The 24574-nt window shown below is 50.9% G+C and overlaps 1 protein-coding gene and 1 long non-coding RNA gene across 3 annotated transcripts; both read left to right on the top strand.

Annotated features, from left to right (window-relative positions):
* Window positions 1-4440: 4440 nt before the first annotated feature.
* Window positions 4441-23382, top strand: LOC119154564 (uncharacterized protein C24B11.08c-like). The gene is given in 8 exon segments (XM_037402267.1): window positions 4441-4680; window positions 13965-14046; window positions 14048-14079; window positions 17891-17984; window positions 19133-19298; window positions 20950-21007; window positions 21190-21296; window positions 21863-23382. Coding segments are annotated over 7 exon segments (858 nt in total). The 5' UTR covers window positions 4441-4680; window positions 13965-13981; the 3' UTR covers window positions 22199-23382.
* On the top strand, window positions 11627-13156 carry LOC119154570. 2 transcript variants are annotated; one of them, XR_005106492.1, is made up of 2 exons: window positions 11627-11795; window positions 12593-13156. It is a non-coding gene; the product is annotated as an uncharacterized LOC119154570 (long non-coding RNA). The 2 variants fall into 2 exon arrangements; XR_005106493.1 differs by lacking the exon at window positions 11627-11795 and adding an exon at window positions 11824-12018.
* Window positions 23383-24574: the final 1192 nt, after the last annotated feature.

Below are 24574 nucleotides of genomic sequence, written 5' to 3' on the forward strand. Positions count from 1 at the left end.
CTAACCCTAACCCTAACCCTAACCCTAACCCTAACCCTAACCCTAACCCTAACCCTAACCCTAACCCTAACCCTAACCCTAACCCTAACCCTAACCCTAACCCTAACCCTAACCCTAACCCTAACCCTAACCCTAACCCTAACCCTAACCCTAACCCTAACCCTAACCCTAACCCTAACCCTAACCCTAACCCTAACCCTAACCCTAACCCTAACCCTAACCCTAACCCTAACCCTAACCCTAACCCTAACCCTAACCCTAACCCTAACCCTAACCCTAACCCTAACCCTAACCCTAACCCTAACCCTAACCCTAACCCTAACCCTAACCCTAACCCTAACCCTAACCCTAACCCTAACCCTAACCCTAACCCTAACCCTAACCCTAACCCTAACCCTAACCCTAACCCTAACCCTAACCCTAACCCTAACCCTAACCCTAACCCTAACCCTAACCCTAACCCTAACCCTAACCCTAACCCTAACCCTAACCCTAACCCTAACCCTAACCCTAACCCTAACCCTAACCCTAACCCTAACCCTAACCCTAACCCTAACCCTAACCCTAACCCTAACCCTAACCCTAACCCTAACCCTAACCCTAACCCTAACCCTAACCCTAACCCTAACCCTAACCCTAACCCTAACCCTAACCCTAACCCTAACCCTAACCCTAACCCTAACCCTAACCCTAACCCTAACCCTAACCCTAACCCTAACCCTAACCCTAACCCTAACCCTAACCCTAACCCTAACCCTAACCCTAACCCTAACCCTAACCCTAACCCTAACCCTAACCCTAACCCTAACCCTAACCCTAACCCTAACCCTAACCCTAACCCTAACCCTAACCCTAACCCTAACCCTAACCCTAACCCTAACCCTAACCCTAACCCTAACCCTAACCCTAACCCTAACCCTAACCCTAACCCTAACCCTAACCCTAACCCTAACCCTAACCCTAACCCTAACCCTAACCCTAACCCTAACCCTAACCCTAACCCTAACCCTAACCCTAACCCTAACCCTAACCCTAACCCTAACCCTAACCCTAACCCTAACCCTAACCCTAACCCTAACCCTAACCCTAACCCTAACCCTAACCCTAACCCTAACCCTAACCCTAACCCTAACCCTAACCCTAACCCTAACCCTAACCCTAACCCTAACCCTAACCCTAACCCTAACCCTAACCCTAACCCTAACCCGAACCCTAACCCTAACCCTAACCCTAACCCTAACCCTAACCCTAACCCTAACCCTAACCCTAACCCTAACCCTAACCCTAACCCTAACCCTAACCCTAACCCTAACCCTAACCCTAACCCTAACCCTAACCCTAACCCTAACCCTAACCCTAACCCTAACCCTAACCCTAACCCTAACCCTAACCCTAACCCTAACCCTAACCCTAACCCTAACCCTAACCCTAACCCTAACCCTAACCCTAACCCTAACCCTAACCCTAACCCTAACCCTAACCCTAACCCTAACCCTAACCCTAACCCTAACCCTAACCCTAACCCTAACCCTAACCCTAACCCTAACCCTAACCCTAACCCTAACCCTAACCCTAACCCTAACCCTAACCCTAACCCTAACCCTAACCCTAACCCTAACCCTAACCCTAACCCTAACCCTAACCCTAACCCTAACCCTAACCCTAACCCTAACCCTAACCCTAACCCTAACCCTAACCCTAACCCTAACCCTAACCCTAACCCTAACCCTAACCCTAACCCTAACCCTAACCCTAACCCTAACCCTAACCCTAACCCTAACCCTAACCCTAACCCTAACCCTAACCCTAACCCTAACCCTAACCCTAACCCTAACCCTAACCCTAACCCTAACCCTAACCCTAACCCTAACCCTAACCCTAACCCTAACCCTAACCCTAACCCTAACCCTAACCCTAACCCTAACCCTAACCCTAACCCTAACCCTAACCCTAACCCTAACCCTAACCCTAACCCTAACCCTAACCCTAACCCTAACCCTAACCCTAACCCTAACCCTAACCCTAACCCTAACCCTAACCCTAACCCTAACCCTAACCCTAACCCTAACCCTAACCCTAACCCTAACCCTAACCCTAACCCTAACCCTAACCCTAACCCTAACCCTAACCCTAACCCTAACCCTAACCCTAACCCTAACCCTAACCCTAACCCTAACCCTAACCCTAACCCTAACCCTAACCCTAACCCTAACCCTAACCCTAACCCTAACCCTAACCCTAACCCGAACCCTAACCCTAACCCTAACCCTAACCCTAACCCTAACCCTAACCCTAACCCTAACCCTAACCCTAACCCTAACCCTAACCCTAACCCTAACCCTAACCCTAACCCTAACCCTAACCCTAACCCTAACCCTAACCCTAACCCTAACCCTAACCCTAACCCTAACCCTAACCCTAACCCTAACCCTAACCCTAACCCTAACCCTAACCCTAACCCTAACCCTAACCCTAACCCTAACCCTAACCCTAACCCTAACCCTAACCCTAACCCTAACCCTAACCCTAACCCTAACCCTAACCCTAACCCTAACCCTAACCCTAACCCTAACCCTAACCCTAACCCTAACCCTAACCCTAAACAACCAAGGCGGCTGCAGTACCCACTTATATGTCGCTAGGCGGCAGCAGCGCTCCACCAACCGGGCGGCTGCAGTACCCATTTACATTTCGCTAGGTGGCAGCAGCGCTCTACCAACCGGGCCGGCTGCAGTACCCATTTATATTTCGCTAGATGGCAGCAGCGCTCCACCAACAGGGCCGGTTGCAGTACCCGTTTTTATTTCGCTAGGTGGCAGCAGCGCTCCACCAAAAGGGCCGGCTGCAGTACCCAAATATATTTCGCTAGGTGGCAGCAGCGCTCCACCAACAGGGCCGGCTGCAGTACCCAATTAAGTTTCGCTAGGTGGCAGCAGCGCTCCACCAACCGGGCGGCTGCAGTACCCAATTACATTTCCCCAGATGGCAGCAGCGCTCCATTAACCGGGCGGCTGCAGTACGCAATTATATTTCGCTAGATGGCAGCAGCGATGCACCAACCGGGCCGGCTGTAGTACCCAAATATATTTCGCTAGGTGGCAGCAGTGATCCACCAACAGGGCCGGCTGCAGTACCCAATTACATTTCGCAAGATGGCAGCAGCGATCCACCCACAGGGCCGGCTGCAGTACCCAAATATCTTTCGCTAGATGGCAGCAGCGATCCACCAACCGGGCCGGCTGCAGTACCCAATTATCTTTCGCTAGATGGCAGCAGCGCTCCACCAACAGGGCCGGACGCAGTACCCACTTATATTTCGCTAGATGGCAGCAGCGCTCCACCAACCGGGCGGCTGCAGTACCCAAATATCTTTCGCTAGATGGCAGCAGCGCTCCACCAACAGGGCCGGCTGCAGTGCCCATTTATATTTCGCTAGGTGGCAGCAGCGCTCCACCCACAAGTCCGGCTGCAGTACCCATTTTTATTTCGCTAGGTGGCAGCAGCGATCCACCAACAGGGCCGGCTGCAGTACCCATTTTTATTTCGCTAGGTGGCAGCAGAGCTCCACCAACAGGGTCAGTTGCAGTACCCATTTATATTTCGCTAGATGGCAGCAGCGCTCCACCAACAGGGCCGGCTGCAGTACCCATTTATATTTCGCTAGGTGGCAGCAGCGCTCCACCAACAGGGCCGGCTGCAGTACCCATTTATATTTCGCTAGGTGGCAGTCGCGCTCCACAAACAGGGCCGGCTGCAGTACCCATTTTTATTTCGCTAGATGGCAGCAGGGATCCACCAACCGGGCCGGTTGCAGTACCCAAATATATTTCGCTAGGTGGCAGCAGAGATCCACCCACAGGGGCGGCTGCAGTACCCATTTATATTTCGCTAGGTGGCAGCAGCGATCCACCAACAGGGCCGGTTGCAGTACCCAAATATATTTCGCTAGGTGGCAGCAGCGATCCACCAACAGGGCCGGCTGCAGTACCCAAATATATTTCGCTAGGTGGCAGCAGCGCTCCACCAACCGGGTCGGCTGCAGTACCCACTTTTATTTCGCTAGGTGGCAGCAGCGATCCACCAACAGGGCCGGTTGCAGTACCCAAATATATTTCGCTAGGTGGCAGCAGCGATCCACCAACAGGGCCGGATGCAGTACCCAAATATATTTCGCTAGGTGGCAGCAGCGCTCCACCAACCGGGCCGGCTGCAGTACCCAAATATATTTCGCTAGGTGGCAGCAGAGATCCACCAACAGGGCCGGCTGCAGTACCCATTTTTATTTCGCTAGGTGGCAGCAGCGATCCACCAACAGGGCCGGCTGCAGTACCCATTTATATTTCGCTAGATGGCAGCAGCGCTCCACCAACAGGGCCGGCTGCAGTACCCAAATATATTTCGCTAGGTGGCAGCAGAGCTCCACCAACAGGGCCGGCTGCAGTACCCAATTATATTTCGCTAGATGGCAGCAGCGCTCCAACTATCGGGCAGCGCATGCGCAGAAACGACGTGACGCCAAAGGGGCGGGGCTTCCGCTCTCGTACGTTTGGGCTACGCGTACGGCCCCGGAAGGTGGGTTCATTTCCGGCCCGCGCGGCGCGCTGGAGTGGCTGTGGGGGTGCGGAGCCTTCGCCGGGAACCTGGAAGAGTTTCGGGCCGGGACGTGCGGCGGCGCGCTGGGTGAGCGCTCGGGCTGAGGGCGGCCGGGGGCCGGCGGGCAGCGGCCGAGTCGGGGGGATGTGGCGGCCCGGCGCTCGGCCGCGGCAGGGAGCGCCTGGTGCCGGCGGCGGGCGGGCTGAGGCAGGCGGGCGGCCCGGCCCGGGACCGGCGGGGCTGCCGCCGGTTCTCGTCTCCCCGGCAGGGACGGTGGTCAGCGGGCTCCTCACGGGGCTGCCCTTTTTGGGTGTTGGTTTTTTTTTTTTTTTGTCTCTCGGAGCCGCGCCGCTACCTCGGCGAGGAGCGGCGGCGGGGCGGCCCCGGTGCTCGCTCGTGGCGGCGGGGCCCGGGAGAGGGGTCGGCCCGCGGCGCCCCGCCGCCCACCCGCCGCCGCCTGCGGGCTGCCCGGGCAGCCGCCGCAGCCGCCGCAGCTCTGCGCGGGGCTTTGTCTTTCCCCCAGCCGCTGGCCTGAGCCGTGGCAGCCGGCTGGGGCTGCCGGCCCCCGCGGGCCGCAGAGGCTGCCTTGGGGCCTGCGGTAACGCTGTCGCGGGGTGGGGTGGCTCAGGAGCCTCTTCCCGCCCCTGCGAGCGGGCAAAGGCAAGAAAAGAAAGCCGGTAGCAGAATCCCCACCCGTCGCCCCCGACTGCTGATTTCTCCGCAAGCGTTTAACCACCGGGATGGGCTGGGAGGCAGCAGCTACTCAGGTGTCTGGCTGATCTTGTGTCGTGACAGTCAGCTCCGGGTCCGGAGCAGCCGAGGGGAAGAGGCCTTTTGATTTGCTTCCCAGTGAAACGGGGGTCTTTTGTTTTTCCTTTGTCCCTAGGTTCGTCTGGAATTGTACATTGACAAATCAAGGGGAGCGGAACCGAAGGTCAGTCGAGATGTTACTTTTCCACGTGTGCCTTGTGCTTGTGAGTCGGACTGCTGACTACGGAGGGATAACCTTTGTACTTGCCGAGGGCCCGCGAGGCTCCGTGTGCCCGCTGCTTCCGAGTGCTGCGCTGCGGCTCGGGCAACGGCCGGGGAGGAATTGTCGGTCCCTCGTGGTTACGCAGCCAGGCCTGCTAGGCGCTTGAAGCAGCGCGTCCGGTCGGGCAGTATTATTTTTCTAGATTGTAAATGAGCCCGAGGTATAAACCCACTTACGTTTCTGTATGGCGGTGTACTTTGTCAGAGAGCTCAGATGTACTGATGGAGCTGGCACAGAGTTCCCTTGGGACTCCAGATTTGACCGTCTTGTTGAAAGGCTCCAGAGCCTCCTTTGAAAGTCGCTTGACAAAGCACAGCTTTGCCGTGATTTTTATACTGGAATTCCGACTGTAATGCCAATGCCACGTGTTAGCCTTTCTCCAGCAGCTATTAAAAGCAGAATGAGCGTTAAGAATCTGATTACCTTTTAACTAAATTCAAAACAAAGCTGCGGGGTGAAGCGACTGGAAGCGTCCTGCCAGTCTGACGTGGGTATCGCTGCCGTGCGTGTTTTCTGCCTGTCTACTGATCGCCCCTGCCTCTTGTTGTGCCCCGGTAATTCCTCTGGGGAAGGCGTTGGGCTCTGACTGCAGCGCACCCCGACTCCCTCCTGACCCCTGCGAGACGTGATCGGTGTTTGCCTTCCTCCCCTTTCACAGGGCCTCGGCTGTTGCGTGCAGAGAAGCTGTCAGCCTTGTGAGAGAGCATGCAGCCGGCAAGCGCATCGTGGTGCTTCGGTACCGAGCTGAGACCGCAGGCGTCCGTCTTTTGTTTGCGAAAAGGGATCGCGAGGAAAGGTGCTGACATTGGAGGGGGAAAGGTGGCGGGAGAACAGGTAGGAGGCAGCTCTTTCAACCGGTTTTAGGCTTAACTCCTGTGTTCCTGAGCAAGGTTCTGGGCTTCGAGGGGTTTGCTTTTGGCTTTTTGCCTTCAGCGCGTCCTCCGTCACCGCTGTCGGCGCGCGCTGAGCTGCGGCTCAGGGGACTGCGGCGATACAGGCCGTGTGCGTGCCAGCCGTCCTCCAGGCTAGAGCTGTATTCTACCCTAAAAAAAGCTTTCCGTAATACTATGCTTCCGTTAGGACGCAATTTTCTCGAGTTCCCCCCACCTCAGGGTGATTTTCCCACACCCCTAACCCCAACCCCTAAGCCCACCTGCAACACCCCATTTTCTCCTAGGCTTTTAGGAGTGGCCTGAGAGGTGCTTGCAGGGTATTCCATTTTGCCTTAGACAGCTTAGGAGACCAACCACATGCCTGGAGATCTGTATCTATCCTTAGGCTCCTAGTGGGATTCACACAAAACCAGTATGTGTGGGCACGTTCTCCTAGCAGCTCGGTGTCTTTTTGCTGTTGCAGAGGTGATTTCCAGGCGGAGCTGACCAGTGGGGTTCTCTGGCTGAGGGGAAGACCAGCAGTCAGCTGGTGGATGTGCTTCTGGAAGAAATAGCAACGGGAGCTCTAAGAGAGGGAAATGGCTTCCCTGCATGGGTATGTGGAAGCTTTCTTCACTGCTTGTTTCCACTGAGATTAATTGGTAATAAATACCCATTAGGAAGGTGGGAGAATTACTTTCGTGGCCGGTGTCTTCAATATTCACCTTCTTCTTAGTGTAAACACTGAAAACTTTAAAGCCAGGGAAACTCAGGTGCACTAGAAAAGCTGAAACGGTGAGCATACTGAAGACATAGCTGAAGTAGCCACACTTTACAATGATGCCACGTGAACCACCGGACATGCAGGTATTTCTAGTGGGCTCGAGCCCCTGCTAATGCTGCGCTATATGGCCAAGCCAAAGTAACAGCTTCCTGCTGCTGAAAAGCCTCATCCTCCTCCCCTCTCCCTGCCCCGGTACTGGTGGCCGTGACCGGGAAGTGTCCAGCAGAGCAGTATTTGGGTTTTCCCGGGTTACTTCTCTGCTGACGAGATTAATGCAGACAAGCGCCAGAATGACTAAGTAGCAAGACTACATTGTAAGGAATGACTGCTTCTTGTGGCATGAGGAAGTTCATTCAACTCACAATGTCCCATTGCACCGTACCCCAGCACATGGGGGAAGCAGGCAATGATACAGGGACAAGGAAGCGTTGCAAGAATTCTTCACGTCATACTAAGCACGACTGTATCCAGAGGTTCTCTCTGGGATAGAGTAGCATTTCTTTGATCCTTCGACATCTTTTCCTCAGCCTTTCCAGAAGCTTGAGCCGGTTTCCCTGCCATTCCTGAAAGGTATTTCCAAGGAAGATCTTTCCTTTTCTGGTTTTGTTGGGCAGAACCTCTCAGAGAGTCCCATTTTTTTTCCACCCTGGAGCACTCGAGACAAGTTGCAAAGGTGCTGACAGATGTGTTTTGTAGTACTGCGAGACCCACACAAAAGACCTATCCCTAATATAATCCCTAAATCCCTAAAACAAATGTAATCCTTAATTAAATCTCTAATCCCTAAAACTTAAGTAACGTCAGTTTAATTCTTTGCATAAGGATAAGTTGTCAATGAGGTCTTCAGTGCTGTACCTGCTTGCATCAACTAGTTCTTGGATTGGCTCTTTCCTTTTCAGGAGAATGGGATTAAATTAGGGATTAAATTAGTTTTATAAGACTAGCTAGGTTTATCAGACTAACAAAGCTGGAGTGCCCACCACAAGCTCTAACACCTGAAGGCCCTCTGCAGACAATGGCAGTGCAAGCTTGTGCCTTTTCTGTGATGGGAGTTTTTCCCATATTCTTTCTCTCTATTTCCACTTTTCACGTGGAAATTCCATTTCTAGGAGAGCCGCGTTATTTTCGTGCACGTTGAGAGGCAGCTCCTGTGCAGACCGGAACACATGTTCGGTGCTAACACAGCTGTAATTTCTTTCAGGAGGAGGCGGGGAGCGCTGAAGCTTTCGTGGCCAAGCCCCGGAGCCAGGATGTCAGGGGGAAGCAGGAGTATCTGAGCCAGCTGAAGAACAAGCTGGGAGATCTACTGTAAGTATGGAGGGAAGGGGCTGATGGGGACAGTAGCTCAGGACCGCGCGTGCAGAGGGAACCCCGCAGTGGACGCAGTGTGCGTGGCCAGCGCAGGCCTCCCTGCGCTACAGGGCTGTGCCCGTTGCAGTGAATGCCGAGACCTGGCTGAGCCCGGCCTCTGCGGAACACTGCGAGCAGCAGTCCCCGACCCAAAGAACTTTGGCGTGGCAGACAGCGAGCAGAGATCAGTTGTACCACTAATCCCCTTCGGTACAGTGCTCCTCTGTCGCGACGGAGGGAAGACACAGTCAATCAATATGAGTGATCAGCAGACTTCGTTTATTGTACCTTACAGTCACCTTTTATGCCTTGTTATAATTAGCTCATACGTATTACAAAAGTTAAGCTCATTATTGGTGAGTTGCCTAAATATCAAGCCCACCCCTAGTTTCTCTTCTGTAGTTATCTGTTCCCACCTGCAACATTCTTTTCCCACCGAAATCTTCCTGTTATTGTGTAACAAGAACAGCCAAAGGCAGCGTATTTGTGCTTTACTTCAGATAAGCTGAGAGCGATGCGCATTTTTGTCCAGCCAGCTAGACTATGTTTATGTGAACTTTTCCAGCTAGCCAGTTATCCACACTCCTCAGCTCTCCAAAAATAGCGGTAAAATCCTGTACATCTTCAGAGACTGGTTCTGAGGAGTGGGAAGAGCAAATAGGACTGACAACGGGTGCAAATCTGAGAAATAATTCCACCTCAAAACAAGAGGCAATTACTGCATTGAAAAAAAGTCTGGTGCCACACCGAGCACCGAGGAGAACGCCAGAGGTGGGCAGGTGCCTGTGAAGTGAAATCCTGTCCAACGTGGGCACTGGATTAGCAAGAAGTACAGTTCTGTAATAAGGGATATCAATGCACAATAGAGTGAAATTAAGGTCTTCCCAGGTTATCATCAATCTAAGATTTCTTAACTTCCGGTCAGTTTGACGTTTAGCATTCACCAGTCTTTATTGCACATGTGTTTAACAACGGGATGCTAGTAGAGGCAGAGATGACTGTATCAAAAGACATCTCTGCTCTGCATTTCGGGCAACATGGATTCTCAGTGTGACACAAGTAAGTAAATGTTCTTTTCACATACCACAACGTAATGGTGACTGTGTTGTTTTGGAACAGAGAGGGGAAGGCAGATGATCTGAAGACTGCTTTCTGTGCGATTGATCCCGGTATCGACGATCAGACGCTAGATACCTACGTTGACCTGCCGGATCAAGAAGATGTGCCTGTGGAAACTGCACTCGAGAGGCTGCTTGCTGGATATGCGAGACGAGTAGGGCCCTCGCCCAGGGAGGAAAGCACGACAGGCTTTGGAGGGGAGGAAGGAGACTTCCAATAATAAGAATAAATGGACTGTTTGATCTACGGGTTTGGGTGCCAAGCCGAGAGTTGGAGTTACTGCGTTAAATACTTCTTCCCATGGCATATGGAGGTACAGCTCGTAAGAGCTGAGTGGGCGGGCTAGCTTGAGCTATCGGAAGCACTTTCATCTTAAGCAGCACAGCACTCCGAGACAATTTTACAGCCTCTGCAGAGTCATTTTAGCTCAGCAAGACCTGTGGTGGGAGGCTGCCTGATCCCCAGACAGAGGCTTCACACCCCCGGGGCGCCGAGGCACTTCAGGGTGTCAGGCGCTCTGCTTGGTGACACAAGAGCTGTGCTCCACAGCCATTGCTGGAACCTGAGAAGCCACCGTCAGGCTCCAGGCTGCAGCGTGGCTGCTTTGGCCCTTGGCCCTTACAGTCCCTTGTCTCAAAGAAAGAGGGTTTCAAAGATTCCTTTGCAAAATAAGGTGCCGGTTGCAAGCAAAAGGTGAGGTCAGCCCACACGAAGTCTGCTATCGTGTCTGTCCCCGAGGAGACTTTTGTCTTGGTGTGGCTGCTGTTGTCCAGTATGAAATCACTCAACAGACGTTCAAGTGCTGCCCCACGAGTAGATTTAACCAAACTCTGAGCTGCAAAAGTCATCCAAGCATAGAAAAACTGAAATCAGTCCCTTGCTGCGAGGAAGGCACCACGTGCCCTTTGGTAACTTTACTCAGTCGTCCCTACTCATAGTGTCCGCTTTGCCCTGCACATAGCCCTCTCTAGGGAGGGGAGGGAGGGTTCTGGAAACAAAAAAGACTGTAGGAAAACAGCTCTGCTGTGGTCATGCCTGAATTGCCGAGTAACTGGAGCAAACCTGAGAAGCAAAACCCTTTCTTTTTCTTGTGATGTACGCATATGAAAAGTAGAAAGGGGTAAGCTGAAATCCAAAGACACCTTCCTGATAAAGCACTAGTTTTGTAAACTTGCCAAAACTGATTGCATTTGTAAAGCGGGAAGGCACCACAGCTGGTGTGACACAGCATGAGCCACCCAGAGGTACGAGGCCCTGGGGCTTTCTGCCTTAATACTAGAACCTGGTGCCAGGCACTTCCAACACAAGTCACAAAATAGCAGGAAAGGAGCTCCACCAACCGGGCGGCTGCAGTACCCAAATATATTTCGCTAGATGGCAGCAGCGCTCCACCGACCGGGCCGGCTGCAGTACCCATTTAAATTTCGCTAGGTGGCAGCAGCGCTCCACCAACCGGGCGGCTGCAGTACCCAATTATATTTCGCTAGATGGCAGCAGCGCTCCACCAACCGGGCCGGATGCAGTTCCCATTTATATTTCGCTAGATGGCAGCAGCGCTCCACCAACCGGGCGGCTGCAGTACCCATTTAAATTTCGCTAGGTGGCAGCAGCGCTCCACCAACCGGGCGGCTGCAGTACCCAATTATATTTCGCTAGATGGCAGCAGCGCTCCACCAACCGGGCCGGATGCAGTTCCCATTTATATTTCGCTAGGTGGCAGCAGCGCTCCACCAACCGGGCGGCTGCAGTACCCATTTTTATTTCGCTAGGTGGCAGCAGCGCTCCACCAACAGGGCCGGCTGCAGTACCCATTTATATTTCGCTAGATGGCAGCAGCGCTCCAACTATCGGGCAGCGCATGCGCAGAAACGACGTGACGCCAAAGGGGCGGGGCTTCCGGCCTCGTACGTTTGGGCTACGCATACGGCCCCGGAAGGTGGGTTCATTTCCGGCCCGCGCGGCGCGCTGCAGTGCCCGTGGAGGTGCGGAGCCTTCGCCGGGAGCCTGGAAGAGTTTCGGGCCGGGACGTGCGGCGGCGCGGTGGGTGAGCGCTCGGGCTGAGGGCGGGCGGGGGTCGGCGGGCAGCGGCCGAGTGGGGGGGATGTGGCGGGCCGGCGCTCGGCCGCGGCAGGGAGCGCCTGGTGCCGGCGGCGGGCGGGCTGAGGCAGGCGGGCGGCCCGGCCCGGGACCGGCGGGGCTGCCGCCGGTTCTCGTCTCCCCGGCAGTGACGGTGGTCAGCGGGCTCCTCACGGGGCTGCCTTTTTTTGGTTGTGGTTTTTTTTTTTTTGTCTCTCGGACCCGCGCCGCTATCTCGGCGAGGAGCGGCGGCGGGGCGGCCCCGGTGCTCCCTTGTGGCGGCGGGGCCCGGGAGAGGAGTCGGCCCGCGGCGCCCCGCCGCCCACCCGCCGCCTCTGGGCTGCCCGGGCAGCCGCCGCAGCCGCCGCAGCTCTGCGCGGGGCTTTGTCTTTCCCCCAGCCGCTGGCCTGAGCCGTGGCAGCCGGCTGGGGCTGCCGGCCCCCGCGGGCCGCAGAGGCTGCCTCGGGGCCTGCGGTAACGCTGTCGCGGGGGGGGTGGGTGGCTCAGGAGCCTCTTCCCGCCCCTGCGAGCGGGCCAGAGAAAGAAAAGAAAGCCGGTAGCGGAATCCCCACCCGTCGCCCCCGACTGCTGATTTCTCCGCAAGCGTTTAACTACCGGGGAGGGCTGGGAGGCAGCAGCAGCTCAGGTGTCTGGCTGATCTTGTGTCGTGACAGTCAGCTCCGGGGCCGGAGCAGCCGAGGGGAGGAGGCCTTTTGATTTGCTTCCCAGTGAAACGGGGGTCTTTTGTTTTTCCTTTGTCCCTAGGTTCATCTGGAATCGTACGTTGACAAGTCAAGGGGAGCGGAACTGAAGGTCAGTCGAGATGTTACTTTTCCACGTGTGCCTTGTGCTTGTGAGTCGGACTGCTGACTACGGAGGGATAACCTTTGTACTCGCCGAGGGCCCGCGAGGCTCCGTGTGCCCACTGCTTCCGAGTGCTGCGCTGCGGCTCGGGCAACGGCCGGGGAGGAATTGTTGGTCCCTCGTGGTTATGCAGCCGGGCCTGCTAGGCGCTTAAAGCAGCGCGTCCGGTTGGGCAGTATTATTTTTCTGGACTGTAAATGAGCCTGAGGTATAAACCCACTTACGTTTCTGTATGGCGGTGTACTTTGTCAGAGAGCTCAGCCGTACTGACGGAGCTGGCACAGAGTTCCCTTGGGACTCCAGATTTGACCGTCTCGTTGAAAGGCTCCAGAGCCTGCTTTGGAAGCCACTTGACAAGGCACAGCTTTGCCGTGATTTTTATACTGGAATTCTGACTGTAATGCCAATGCCACGTGTTAGCCTTTCTCCAGAAGTTATTAAAAGCAGAATGAGCGTTAAGAATCTGATTACCTTTTAACTAAATTCAAAACAAAGTGGCGGGGTGAAGTGACTGGAAGCGTCCTGCAAGTCTGACGTGGGTATCGCTGCTGTGCGTGTTATCTGCCTGTCTACTGATCGCTCCTGCCTCTTGTTCTGCTGTGGTAATTCCTTTGGGTAAGGCGTTGGGCTCTGACTGAAGTACATCCTGACTCCCTCCTGACCCCTGCGAGATGTTATCGGTGTTTGCCTTCCTCCCGTTTCACAGGGCGTGGGAAGGCCGGAGAGACTGGAAGCCTTGGCTGTTGTGTGCGAAGAAGCTATAAGCCTTCTAAGAGCATGTAGACAGCAAGCGCATCATGGTGCTTCGGCACCAAGCCGATATGACAGACCTCAATGTTTTTTGTGAAAAGGGATCACCAGGAAATGTGCTGATGTTGAAGGGGGAAAGGTGGTAGGGGAAGAGGTAGGAGGCAGTTTTCAACCAATTTTAGGCTTAACTCCTGTGTTCCTGAGAATGGTTCTGGGCTTTGAGGGGTTTGCTTTTGGCTTTTTGCCTTAAGCGCGTCTACCTTTCAGGGTAACGCTTTCTTGGAAGTTGGAAACTGTCCTTCTTGAACACCAAACCAAACCCCGTACCTGGGAGGGCCGTTTAGCGTGCTGCACCGTGTGTTTTATTCCCTGTCGGTCACTTGACACTAGCTGTACATGCTCTCCCGGTTTGGCACGTTCTTACCCTGCTGGCTGAAAGATTCTGTCTTTTCACTTTCTCGCCTTGCCACAGGCCATAACAAATGTGTGTTCATAGACCGCTTTCCTTGCTCGCTGCTTTCAGATTTGAGCATCGATGCCATGGACGGAGCAGGAGAGCCTCAGCAGGACGTCGAGCACAAGCCGTTTAAACAGCGCTTGGATAAAGCTGCCAATGACTCCAGAAGCAGAGAGACACGGTAGGATGCTATTCTGTCATTCTTGGATGGATGCTCTCATAGTCTTTCCATTACCGTATGCCTGCTATGAGATTCATGGGAACAAGGGACGGCTGAATTCACAGCGTTTTAAACACCACAAACTATTGAAAAGTTTATAGGACACAAGTCTATTACACTGGTAGATCAGACAAGCTCCTCTGTGTGTGTATATACATTATACTCGGTACTTTTGCGAGGCAAGTCTTTGCCTGGTCCCTCTGAAATTGGGACAAGGACTCATTGGTGCATTTCAGGAGCAAAGCTGCTGAGTGAATAGGCTTTTCCTACTAGAAATCAAGCAGCTGCTCTGGCAAAACTTGACTTTGGTTGCATTTTTAAATCCTAGGAGGCTGAGAAACGGGACGAGCTGGTTAGAGGAAAGAGCCTCTCGCCAGGGAAGGCTCCGCTGACTTGACCCTTAAGCCTAAACTTGTGTCTTACTATGTTTGCTTTGTGTGTGTTAATGCATACCTGATTAATAGATTTCAGTTGATTTATCAGTTACAAGTTGGAGTAAGTGGTCCTTGGCTACATAAACCTCTCTTCTGTATTTTTTGACATGCTATGGCTTACTGTTCTACTTCAATACAAACCGGGAACGATTCTGGTAGTGTTGCAGTCTAACGGTAATACTGCAAGACTTTGTCTTTCTAAAACGTGAGGTCTTTGTTATCTCTTCTGGGAGATAGTGTAGTTTTGTGTATTGGCATGAACTAAACTTGCTGATTTGTTGTAACTCAGATTTAGCTTTTCTGTTCTTAAAGCTGAAAGGCTAAACTAAGCCAAGAACTGAACAGTGGGTAGGTACGAGACCTTCTCCTGGTGTCACAGAAGTGAGGTGATAGCGTTCTTACTGTTGTGTCACTTAGTAGCCTTTCTGTATTCAGAGGCTGTGGCGTGACAAATGTAATGTCTGGGGTCAAACCCTGCTTTTTTGTACCCAATTCTCTGTTTCCACATATGGGCCTCCTGCCTTACTTGTGTTGCCAGCCTCCGCTGGGATTACTAGGTCTGAACCGTTGCTCTCGCTCATTATATTATCAATGGAGAGGAAGAGAAACTTGCAGGGAGCAAACAGTCTCACCCAGGAGAGGCATTTTGAAAGCGATCAAATTGCATTGCATGCAACGAGCAATTTCTTCTGCTGTCTGGAAAAAGGATATGGCTAGTTTGATTTCCACCACACATGTGGCAAGTTAGATTGGAAGTGTCCACCCACCTTTGTGAAACTCTATGATTATCAGTTTCTGTTAGTAACACTTGATGTTCAGTCAGTTATTTAAATGGCAACCATAGCAGTATTGTCTGGTAAAGGAAAAATCCACACAGACGTGGTTACCGCTGGGCTTGCTTTAGTCATGACTCAGAGTTGGGCCACCACCCCAGTGGGTGACAGAGAACCAAGGGATACAGCGTAGGTTATATACGCTTATCAGATCATTAGTCAATGTCTGAAGTTTTTAGGAGTTTCTTTTGGTCCTGTGAGTTCTGTGAATCCATCACCTGACTCTGTCCCAGTTGATTCACCTGCTCGGTTCCAGTCTCTGCCTCGGTTCCAAGCTCCTCCTTGGATCGTGATCTTCTTTCTGCCTGCTTTAACTCACATGCTCCTTCAAGCGCGCTTAGTCTTTGAAAGAGCAGTTCCTATTCACATGCACCAATTTTTCCAAAACCGCCTGTGTTTCTGAAAGCACCTGTGTCCACAGATTGATCATCTGTTGCTTCTCTGTTCTCCCACTGATTAACTGGACTGGGTTTTAAACCAGCCTTGGATTAGGGCTATGCTAGGGACGGGGCCTGGTTCTGCCACTTAGCTGCTTCGGGACTTTACATTTCTTAGTTAAAAATACATTTTATTTAACATTAACCTTAAATTTAGTAAAGCATACCTAAATATTATGGAGTAGTATGTGGAGGCTTTTCCTGATCATCGTCACATTAAAATAGTTAATAGCTTAATGATTTCTATGGTAGGTTGCATTCTGTTCTGGGATGTCATCTCATTAATTTCCATTGGATGGCCACAGAGGATTGAATATGTTATTTTTTTATTATTATTTTTATTTACTGTTTTCTTCCTTTTAACATGGGCCAAGTTTTCCAGCGTCATGTGTCATATCTGCATGCAAGTCGAGGACCATGTTAACAGCACAAAACATTGCATGTGGGGTTTTATCTACTGCGGTTTCTTTATAGTATCTAAGCTGTGTGCAGTACTTCTGGGTGCTCTCTGAGATAACTCGACAGGCAGCTACCGATTACATTCAGAAAGCTGTTACTAGTTGCTGTATCTTGAAAGATTCCATGTGTTGTACAGGTGTTCTTGTTCAAATGGCAGGAATCATGGCTTTGACAAAGCATAGGAATTATTAAGCTGCATTCTTCCTGACGCTATCTTTTAGTGTAATTACAGGATCAAAACCCATACTAGTTGAATTCTTAAGTGTACTTTCAACTTGTTTGAATGTTGTAAGCTGTAGAAAGTAAGTCTCATACAGTGGTTTAAGAATGGGTATATTTTCCTAAAAGTGTTTATTTGCTTGATCATAACTACCATAAAGAAGCGAGGTTAATGATTGATTTTCATGCATATTTCATACTTTCTAATTAAAATCTCTTTTTTTCTGTGGCTAATACAGATGTCTTTAATACTCACTTTTGTCCACCTGCTATACCTCCCAATCTCAACCAAGAGGGTCCCGGTAACATTTTGTCCCCTCAGCAGTGTCTGACTTACCACCTGCCCTGGCCTTAGTTATCCAAGAAGCCACCTTTTCGAGGCTCATAAGAGGGTAGTGCGGCGGTGCCTAGACAGTGAGCATTAGAGGGCTTTTGTAATACAGCAGACTTGGTCCTGTCCTTCAGGATTTGTGAGTGAAACAGCCTGGTTTTAAGGGGCCTCTTCTAATAAGAACCCATTTTTCTGAAAATTTTAGACATGCAGTTCCTTGGCTCACTTATTCCGAACTCCAAAGCTTGCAGACCTTACGTATTTGTTTTGGTTCTTGGAAAAAAAAAGGTCCTGTTTGAGTTTTCTGGAGGCATGTTTTGCCCTTTGGCAGGTTTCAGCTGTCACCAGCTCTCATCTCCTCTTTTACGAGTCCCTCTGCAGCCTTCTACACTTAAAAACATAAAACTCCGTGAGTTTGTGCCCCAGCTGTACTGTGGGTGCGCATTCAACACACAGGTGGCACAGACACTGGCAGAATTGTAAAGTCATGACAAAGACAGAAATTCCTTGGAGATTTCTAGTAAGCCATTGGTTAATGTGTGTGCATTGTCAGCATCGTTTTTCTGGAGGACTGAGTGTTAGTTTTCTGCTTGGGAGGTTCCCACTCTGATCTAGTTCCACAGAAATGTATACCTGTGTTTCCTACGTATCATGGGACAGGATTATGCGTTATGCGCTGTTGTCTGCTATTTAAAATGTTGTTTGTGTAACAGGTCCTGTATCAGTTGCAATTTGCTGTTTGGGTCTGCTTTAGACAAAGTTTTAACAAAGCCTTTGTGCAAGTAACATCTGATCAGCACTCCAGCAAGGCTTTCAGGTGGCTGGTTCTTTCTGTGGAGGGTGTGCTTCAGATGACAAATGCTACTCTGCTTCTTGATCTCTACTTTGCAGCTCAACAGGCTCTGTGCATTCTTTCAGGTGAGCTTCAGGTGCAGGATGCGCAGATTCTGACACAAAATAATTTCATTCATGTGTAGAACAGTTTCTGTAGAACAGAGCAGAAGTACAAGATCGTGTTTCTAGACGTCCCTCATCACTTTGAATCCTCTTTTGTCTTAGAACTGGGGAAAGAAGAACAAAAGGTATTTGATCCAAATGCTTTGGATGACGATCGCTGTGAAAGCTGTTACAGGGCAGAGTCAGAGGACATTCGGTAACCTTTACATCTTCTTAGTGCTTGAATCGGTACAGTTAATGTGGCATACGTGTTGGGGTTTTTTTCCAAAATGTCTGTGAAGGTCCATGCAGTGACATCCTCCTGGGCACCTGTTCGTAGAATGGTGAGAGCTGTTGTGTTTTAGTATGCCTATGCTGCACTCATGATTGTTAAGAGCGTGTAGGGTTAGGTTGTCTATTTTGTCTGCGTGCCTGTTTAAGGACAGTAGTGCAAAGATTGTACCTTAGCAAACAGAACCTTTTCTGGGATTACTTGGTGTCCAGAGGGGAGCTGTATAAATTATTTCACCATTCTGTGATCTGTCTCGGAATAAAACCCGGTTATGGCTTTGCCTTCTCTGCAACTTCTGCTGCAGGCTTTGCATCCTTATGGGAGCAAAGACCAGACACCTATCACTCAGACAAATGATGGGTGTCATTCGGTGTTTCCCATTCCTTCTACCTGCAAATTTGTGTAAGAATAGATTCGTGATAGTCCACAGGTTCTGGACTATCCTTTGCTATTATTGTCTCTGTAGTAACTTAGTTTGTCACATCTGTCAAGTTGCATCCCTCACCAGAGGTGTTTCCATCTTGAGGGATTCATGATTCCAGCCTTCAACTTTTTGTTTTGTCCGGCACAACACGGAACCGAGACAGACAATTGTTTTTTCTGGTGAGCGAGATGTTGTCCAGAGGTAGAAGAGCAATGAAGAAAGTTTGCCGTTAACCCTGCCTCTGATGTTGGTGGTCTTTCCCTAAAAACTGAGGAAGGGAGGAATAGAAACAGGTAGATGCTTTGTTCACATGGGGAAGTTCCAAGCTGCTCAGAACTGTGGGAGACTGATGTCGTTTCTGTAGCAAATTTCTTTGCCGAGGGTTGACTTGGCTGTCTGAATGCACAACTAAAGCCCTCTTCAGACTGAAGCACTGCATTAAAACAGCTTGCATCCTCGTGCCAAAATCTCAAAAAGTACATCAGAAAGCTCAAGCTCCTTCAGGAGCATTAGACCACCTTTCAATGTCCAGCTCCTGAAGTTTGCTTCGTTGATTTGTTGAAATAAAATCCACCAGGGATTTGAGTCCTGAGCTGGAGTGTCTCTTTATCGTTGTAAAGATGATAAGATGATGTTTGTGCTCTTGCAGGTGCTGCAATACTTGTGACAATGTCAGAGAAGCATACAGGTGACGAGGCTGGGCCTTCGAGAACACGGATAGCGTAGAGCAGTGCAAGAGGGAAGGATTTAGCCAGAAAATGCAAAAGCAGAAGAACGAGGGCTGCCAAGTGTACCATTTCCTGGTGGTCAACAAGGTGAGAGATGGGTTTTGCCGTGAGCCTGTTGCATGGTGTTGATGAGCGTCAGAAGGCACAGTCGGGGCATTCTGCTCTTTTTTTCCAACTTTAAGTGTTCACAGGACTGTAATAACCCCTGGGCTCAGTGAGGTACTTGTGCCTGTAGAGGGGTTCAGTAGGAGGGTCAGGAAAAGGGTGGGAAGGGGCTAATTCTCTGTTCCATGAGGCGGGTTGGCTGGAGAAGCTTAGCTTTTTCTACCATCTAGCTAGTGAGTCTTTTTACCAAGGTTTCTGGAGGGGGAGAGGCAGCTTCTTTGAGGTTAGGTTGTCCCACCCGCCCCTCTAGTCTCAAAACAGAGACCGCTGGTGGGTGCTGGAGATAACAGTAACCAACAAATTGTGGAAGGAGTGAAATGTTCCTCCTTTAGAAAACAAGTGGAAGCAAGAATATTGGAGTTGATTGTCAAGGTTGAAGATGCTCAAAGAGATGGTTTTTGCAACTGGTGTATGAAAATGTAGTACAAGATACACCAGATGACTATGTAACTACCCTGTCATTTGGCAGGTTACCGAGCTCAAAGCACTTGGACGTGCACGTTACGTACCCAAGTACATTCTAGCAGTCAGGCCCAGGCTAATCTTTTTTATTTTACTTTTTTATTTCAAAATCTGGAGGTTTTTTTACATCTTTGTGTACTATTCCTGGAGACAACATTATTTCTGGAAAAAAAAAAAAAACCAAAAAAACCCACCAAACACACCCCAGCCACTCGCTCGTGAAGCCAGACATCATGTTTTGAGCATCATCATGGGTGCTGAACCATTACAGGACCCTTTGTCACAAAGTGTGATGAGCAGGAAAGATTCAAAGGGGAGTGCTGTGGGTAGCAAGGGTCCAAGGGTGGGTGTCAATAGGGAAATTTCTGGGGGCCATTGTTAGGCACTTAGACTTCTGCGCATCTCCATTCTCATCAGGTCCGCAGTTAACGTATGTGATAGGTTTGCACGGACATTCAAAGGTGTAATGTAGCATGTGAGCTTGATGCATTGAAATCTTCCAGGGGAGAGTGTGTATGATTGCTAGCAAGTGTCAGGGAGGACTGACGTCTAATATCCATATCCTTTTCATATTCAAGGTTAAAATTTTAATAAATTTTGTCTTTGGGGGGATTTTGGGGTGTGGGGTTTTTTTTGGTGGTAGGTTTAGTGCTTTATTTTTGAACACAGCTTGTTTTCATGGATGCATACATAGGACCACTGTTGTTTATTGTATTAAGGGTTTTCTTACCCTGCCTCCTCACCCTCCCAGTTACTTTCTCCACTCCGTTTCTGTAATACCTTTTTATTTCCTACAGCAGCAGTTAGTTCCCTCCCGGTAGACTTGATTCCTTTTTCTTCTCATTTTTATGTCCGCTAAAATACTCTGCATAGAACAGTTGTATACTAATCAACATCAGTATGTGATTATGGCTTTCCATATGACTGCCTGTGAGGAAGAGGGGATATTCATATCTCTTTTAGGACAGTATCTGCTGGTATTGTCACCTATGAAAATGAGTTGCTTATTGTCTATCTCATTTAAACAAAAATTTGAAAATACAACCGCCGGTATGACTGCTTTATTTATATAGATTCAGGCCTTTTAATGAAAGATTACTGTCTCCTGCAGGTAGCTGGGAATTTCCACTTTGCACCAGGAAAAAGTTTCCAACAGTCTCATGTACATGGTAAAGTATTTTCCTGCTTATTGTGACCTTTAGCTTCCAAGTGTTTCAGACCATTTCCTTTGAACATCTTTGCATTTCTATCTGTGGTAACAGCAGCACTGCTTCAGGGGGGAGGACATTGGTGAAATTTTGTTAGAGATGTTTAGAACTATCGGGAACAAATAGAAAAGTGTTTTCTGAAGGTGCTGCCACATGGGTGTGGGAGAACATGGAGGAGGATGTGTCTGGGCAGTCTCTCGGCCTCACTTGTTCTACACAACTTTGCTGCCCTGCTCTAAAACAACTTCAGGTACGGTGTTCGATCCAGGACTTGAATATCAGTATCTCTGGAAGGGATATTTTGGAGAAAAGCTCTTGAGAATTTCAAGGCAATTCAGAACTTTCAGAGTAAAATTTCAGTTGTGAACGACTTCAACTTCCTCAAGTATATAGAAATACATAGTGGCCGGAATGACAGTGGTAGTTTACGGAATCATAGAATGGTTTGTGTTGGAAGGGACCTTGAAAGGCCCCCTAGTCCAGCCCCCCTGCAGGAAGCAGGGGCATCTTCAACTAGATCAGGTTGCTTACAGCCCTGTCCAACCTGACCTTGAATGTTCCCAGGCACGGGGCATCTGCCACCTCTCTGGGCAACCTCTCCACGTGTTTCGCCACCCTCATCATAAAAAAATTTCTTCTATCTAGTCTGAATCTACCCTCTTTCAGTTTAAAACCACTATGCCTTGTCCTATAGCTACAGGCCTCACTAAAACGTTTGTCCATATCTTTCTTATAAGTCCCCTTTAAGTACTGAAAGGCCACAGTAAGGTCTCCCCAGAGCCTCTTCTCTGGGCTGAACAACCCCAATTCTCTCAGCCTGTCTTAGGAGAGGTGCTCCAGCCCTCTGATCGTTTTTGTGACTCTCCTCTGGACCTGCTTTGCCAAGGACTCCGGAGCCGGATGCAGTACTCCAGGTGGGTCTCACGAGAGCAGAGAGGCAGAATCGCTTCCCTCGACCTGGTGGTCATGCTTCCGTTGGATGCAGCCCAGGATATGGTCAGCTTTCTGCCCTGCGAGCACAGGTTGCTGGCTTGTGGCTATTTTTTCACCCACTGGTATCCCAAGTCCCTCTCTGCAGGCCTGCTGGGGCTGCCTTCACCCCCGAGCCTGTGTTGGCGCACGGGTAGTGGCGGTAACTGGGCACGTAAGTAAGGGCAGCGCATGGGCAGAAGTGGCCGGAGGCCGCGACTTCCGGTTAGGGGTGTGTGTGACGCAATCGAGATGCGCGCATGCGCAGCAGCGTTACCGGAACAGAAAGACAGCGCATGCGCAGAACTGGCCCGACGCCGGTGCGTAGGGGCCTCGAGGCAAGCATGCGCAGAAACGGCCCGGCGCAGAGGAGCGCAAGTTTGAGCCACACAAGGGCAGAATCGTGGCGTTGCCGAGCGAGAGGGAATTGAAACCGTGGCGGGGCGCAGCCGCTCCGCACCCCTGCTCTCTCTAGGTTGGTGGGCTTCTCGCTAGTGGTGGGGCCGTTGCAGCAGCGAGCACCCGCAGTGTCTGCGTTTGTCCCGGGGCTACAGCGGCGCTGCAGCTCCGTACTCCCGTGCCGAGCGCGCGCTGGCAACGTGCTCGTTCGACGGCAGCGGCTCCTTACCGTGAGGCAGCAGCGGGCGCCGCGGCACCACCCCGCAGGCAGCGCGGGGTCGCGATGCCGCGAACACCGGCCGGCAGCGCCGAGCCGCCACCGCGTATGCGCGGCGCCAGGGCTGCAGCACCAATACTTGGCCGCCAGTTGGCAGCAGCAGCACGCTAACAACGGGATGCCTGCAGTATCCAACTTTGGCCGCCAGGTGGCAGCAGCGCGCCACCAATCACGTGCGAGAACTCCCCCTCACCAGAAGCAATGCTGCCAATTATTGGCTACGTGGGTCTTCATCTCTTACCATGTCGGAGCCTGTCCTCCCATAAGGAGATGCTGCCACTCACAGGAGACCTCATCCACCACTTTGTCCTGGAGCAGTCCCATATTCCCTCGAGGAAATGCTGTCTCTGATTAAACACCTGGCCCATCACTCTGGCCTGAAACAGGGCCTGCCCTCCCCAGAAATAATGCTGCTTCTCAGTGGTTACCTGGAGATTTTTCTCTTACCATATTGGAGCCTGTTCTCCCACTTGTGAGATGCTGCCTCTCACAAGAGGCCTGCTCCACCACTCTGTCCTGGAGTAGTCCTGCACTTTCCCAAAAAAATGCTGTCTCTTGCTGGATGCCTAGCCCATCATTCTGTCCTGAAAAATTGCCCACCCTCCCCAGAAGAAATGCTGCTGCTAACTGGCTACCTGGGGTTTTTTCTCTTACCATTTTGGAGCCTGTTCTCAGATCAGGCATTTTGCCTTTCGCAGGAAACCTGGTCTGCCACTCTGTCCTGGAATAGCCCCACATTCTCCTGAGGAAATGCTGTCTCTGACTGGATACTTGGCCCATCACTCTGTCCTAAAATAAGTACCCGTCCTCCCCAGAAGTAAGGATGCCAATAATTGACTACCTGTGGCCTGCCAGAAGAATGGTGCTCAGCAGTGATTGCTGGCCTTCAGTTATAGGTACTGTACATAGGTCTCTCTGTTACCTGGAGACATTTTCAGCAATTTCTCACTTGGTTCTAGGCACTACAGTAATAATTTCAGCAATTATACTTAGGTCTGCTGTGTTAGTTACAGATATTTAGCAAATCACGTAACGGCCAGGCACTGCCATAAAGAACTACAAGCTACTATGCTCAGACCTTTAGTGGTCATCATGAAGCAGGACCAGAGAAGAGAAGGTAAATGACACTGATTGGTCCTGATCAGAAAGCTTGATCAATGGGCAGCTTTGCAACGTCCTTGCTGGAGCTGTGAGTAGTAACCCATGACCTGCAGACTACAGATGGAAAGGGGGAATGCTGACCTGTAGGCAGCCTTTGGTAGATGACATTCCAAGACACCACACTGTTCCCTCTGTATACTCACACCTACACTTTTTGGTTTAAATCAAAGGCATGGAAACTCTTACTCAGCTATGATCAACAGTTCTGGTCTTCAGTCTCAGCCTTTGCAGCAGGAGGAGGGCTGAACGTTAGGAAAAAAATGTTTCCATTCCCATAGCAGCAGTGCAGCTTCCTCCACATGTACAAGGTTATGCATCTCAGCAGAAATCAACAAAGCTTGCTCTTAGGAACACAACTAAAACCCACTGCCTCTGCCACTGTGCCCTAAGCCATCATTGCCTTAAGAAACTCAACATGACCTACACAATCCACATCTCAATCTGTACGTGTGGTCCAACACCCCAATAGAGAGCACTGCTTCCTCCCCTGTCTCTGGCTGCCAGCCCTTGTCCGAGCTGCTCTTGCGTACTTCTGCTACTAGTTCTGCCCAGTCTATCAGGATAGCCCCAACTGCAAGGCTGCACAGCACGTTCCCTATCACATGCAGCAAGGAGGACACTACTCTCATTTTCTTCATTCTAGCACGTACACCACAGCACAGCTGTTCCTCTCATACAGGAGATTGCAGGGAACCATGATTATCTCAGCACTGCTGCAGGAC

This window comes from Falco rusticolus, chromosome 1 (assembly GCF_015220075.1).
Source record: "Falco rusticolus isolate bFalRus1 chromosome 1, bFalRus1.pri, whole genome shotgun sequence".
NCBI classification, from domain to species: Eukaryota; Metazoa; Chordata; class Aves; order Falconiformes; family Falconidae; genus Falco; species Falco rusticolus.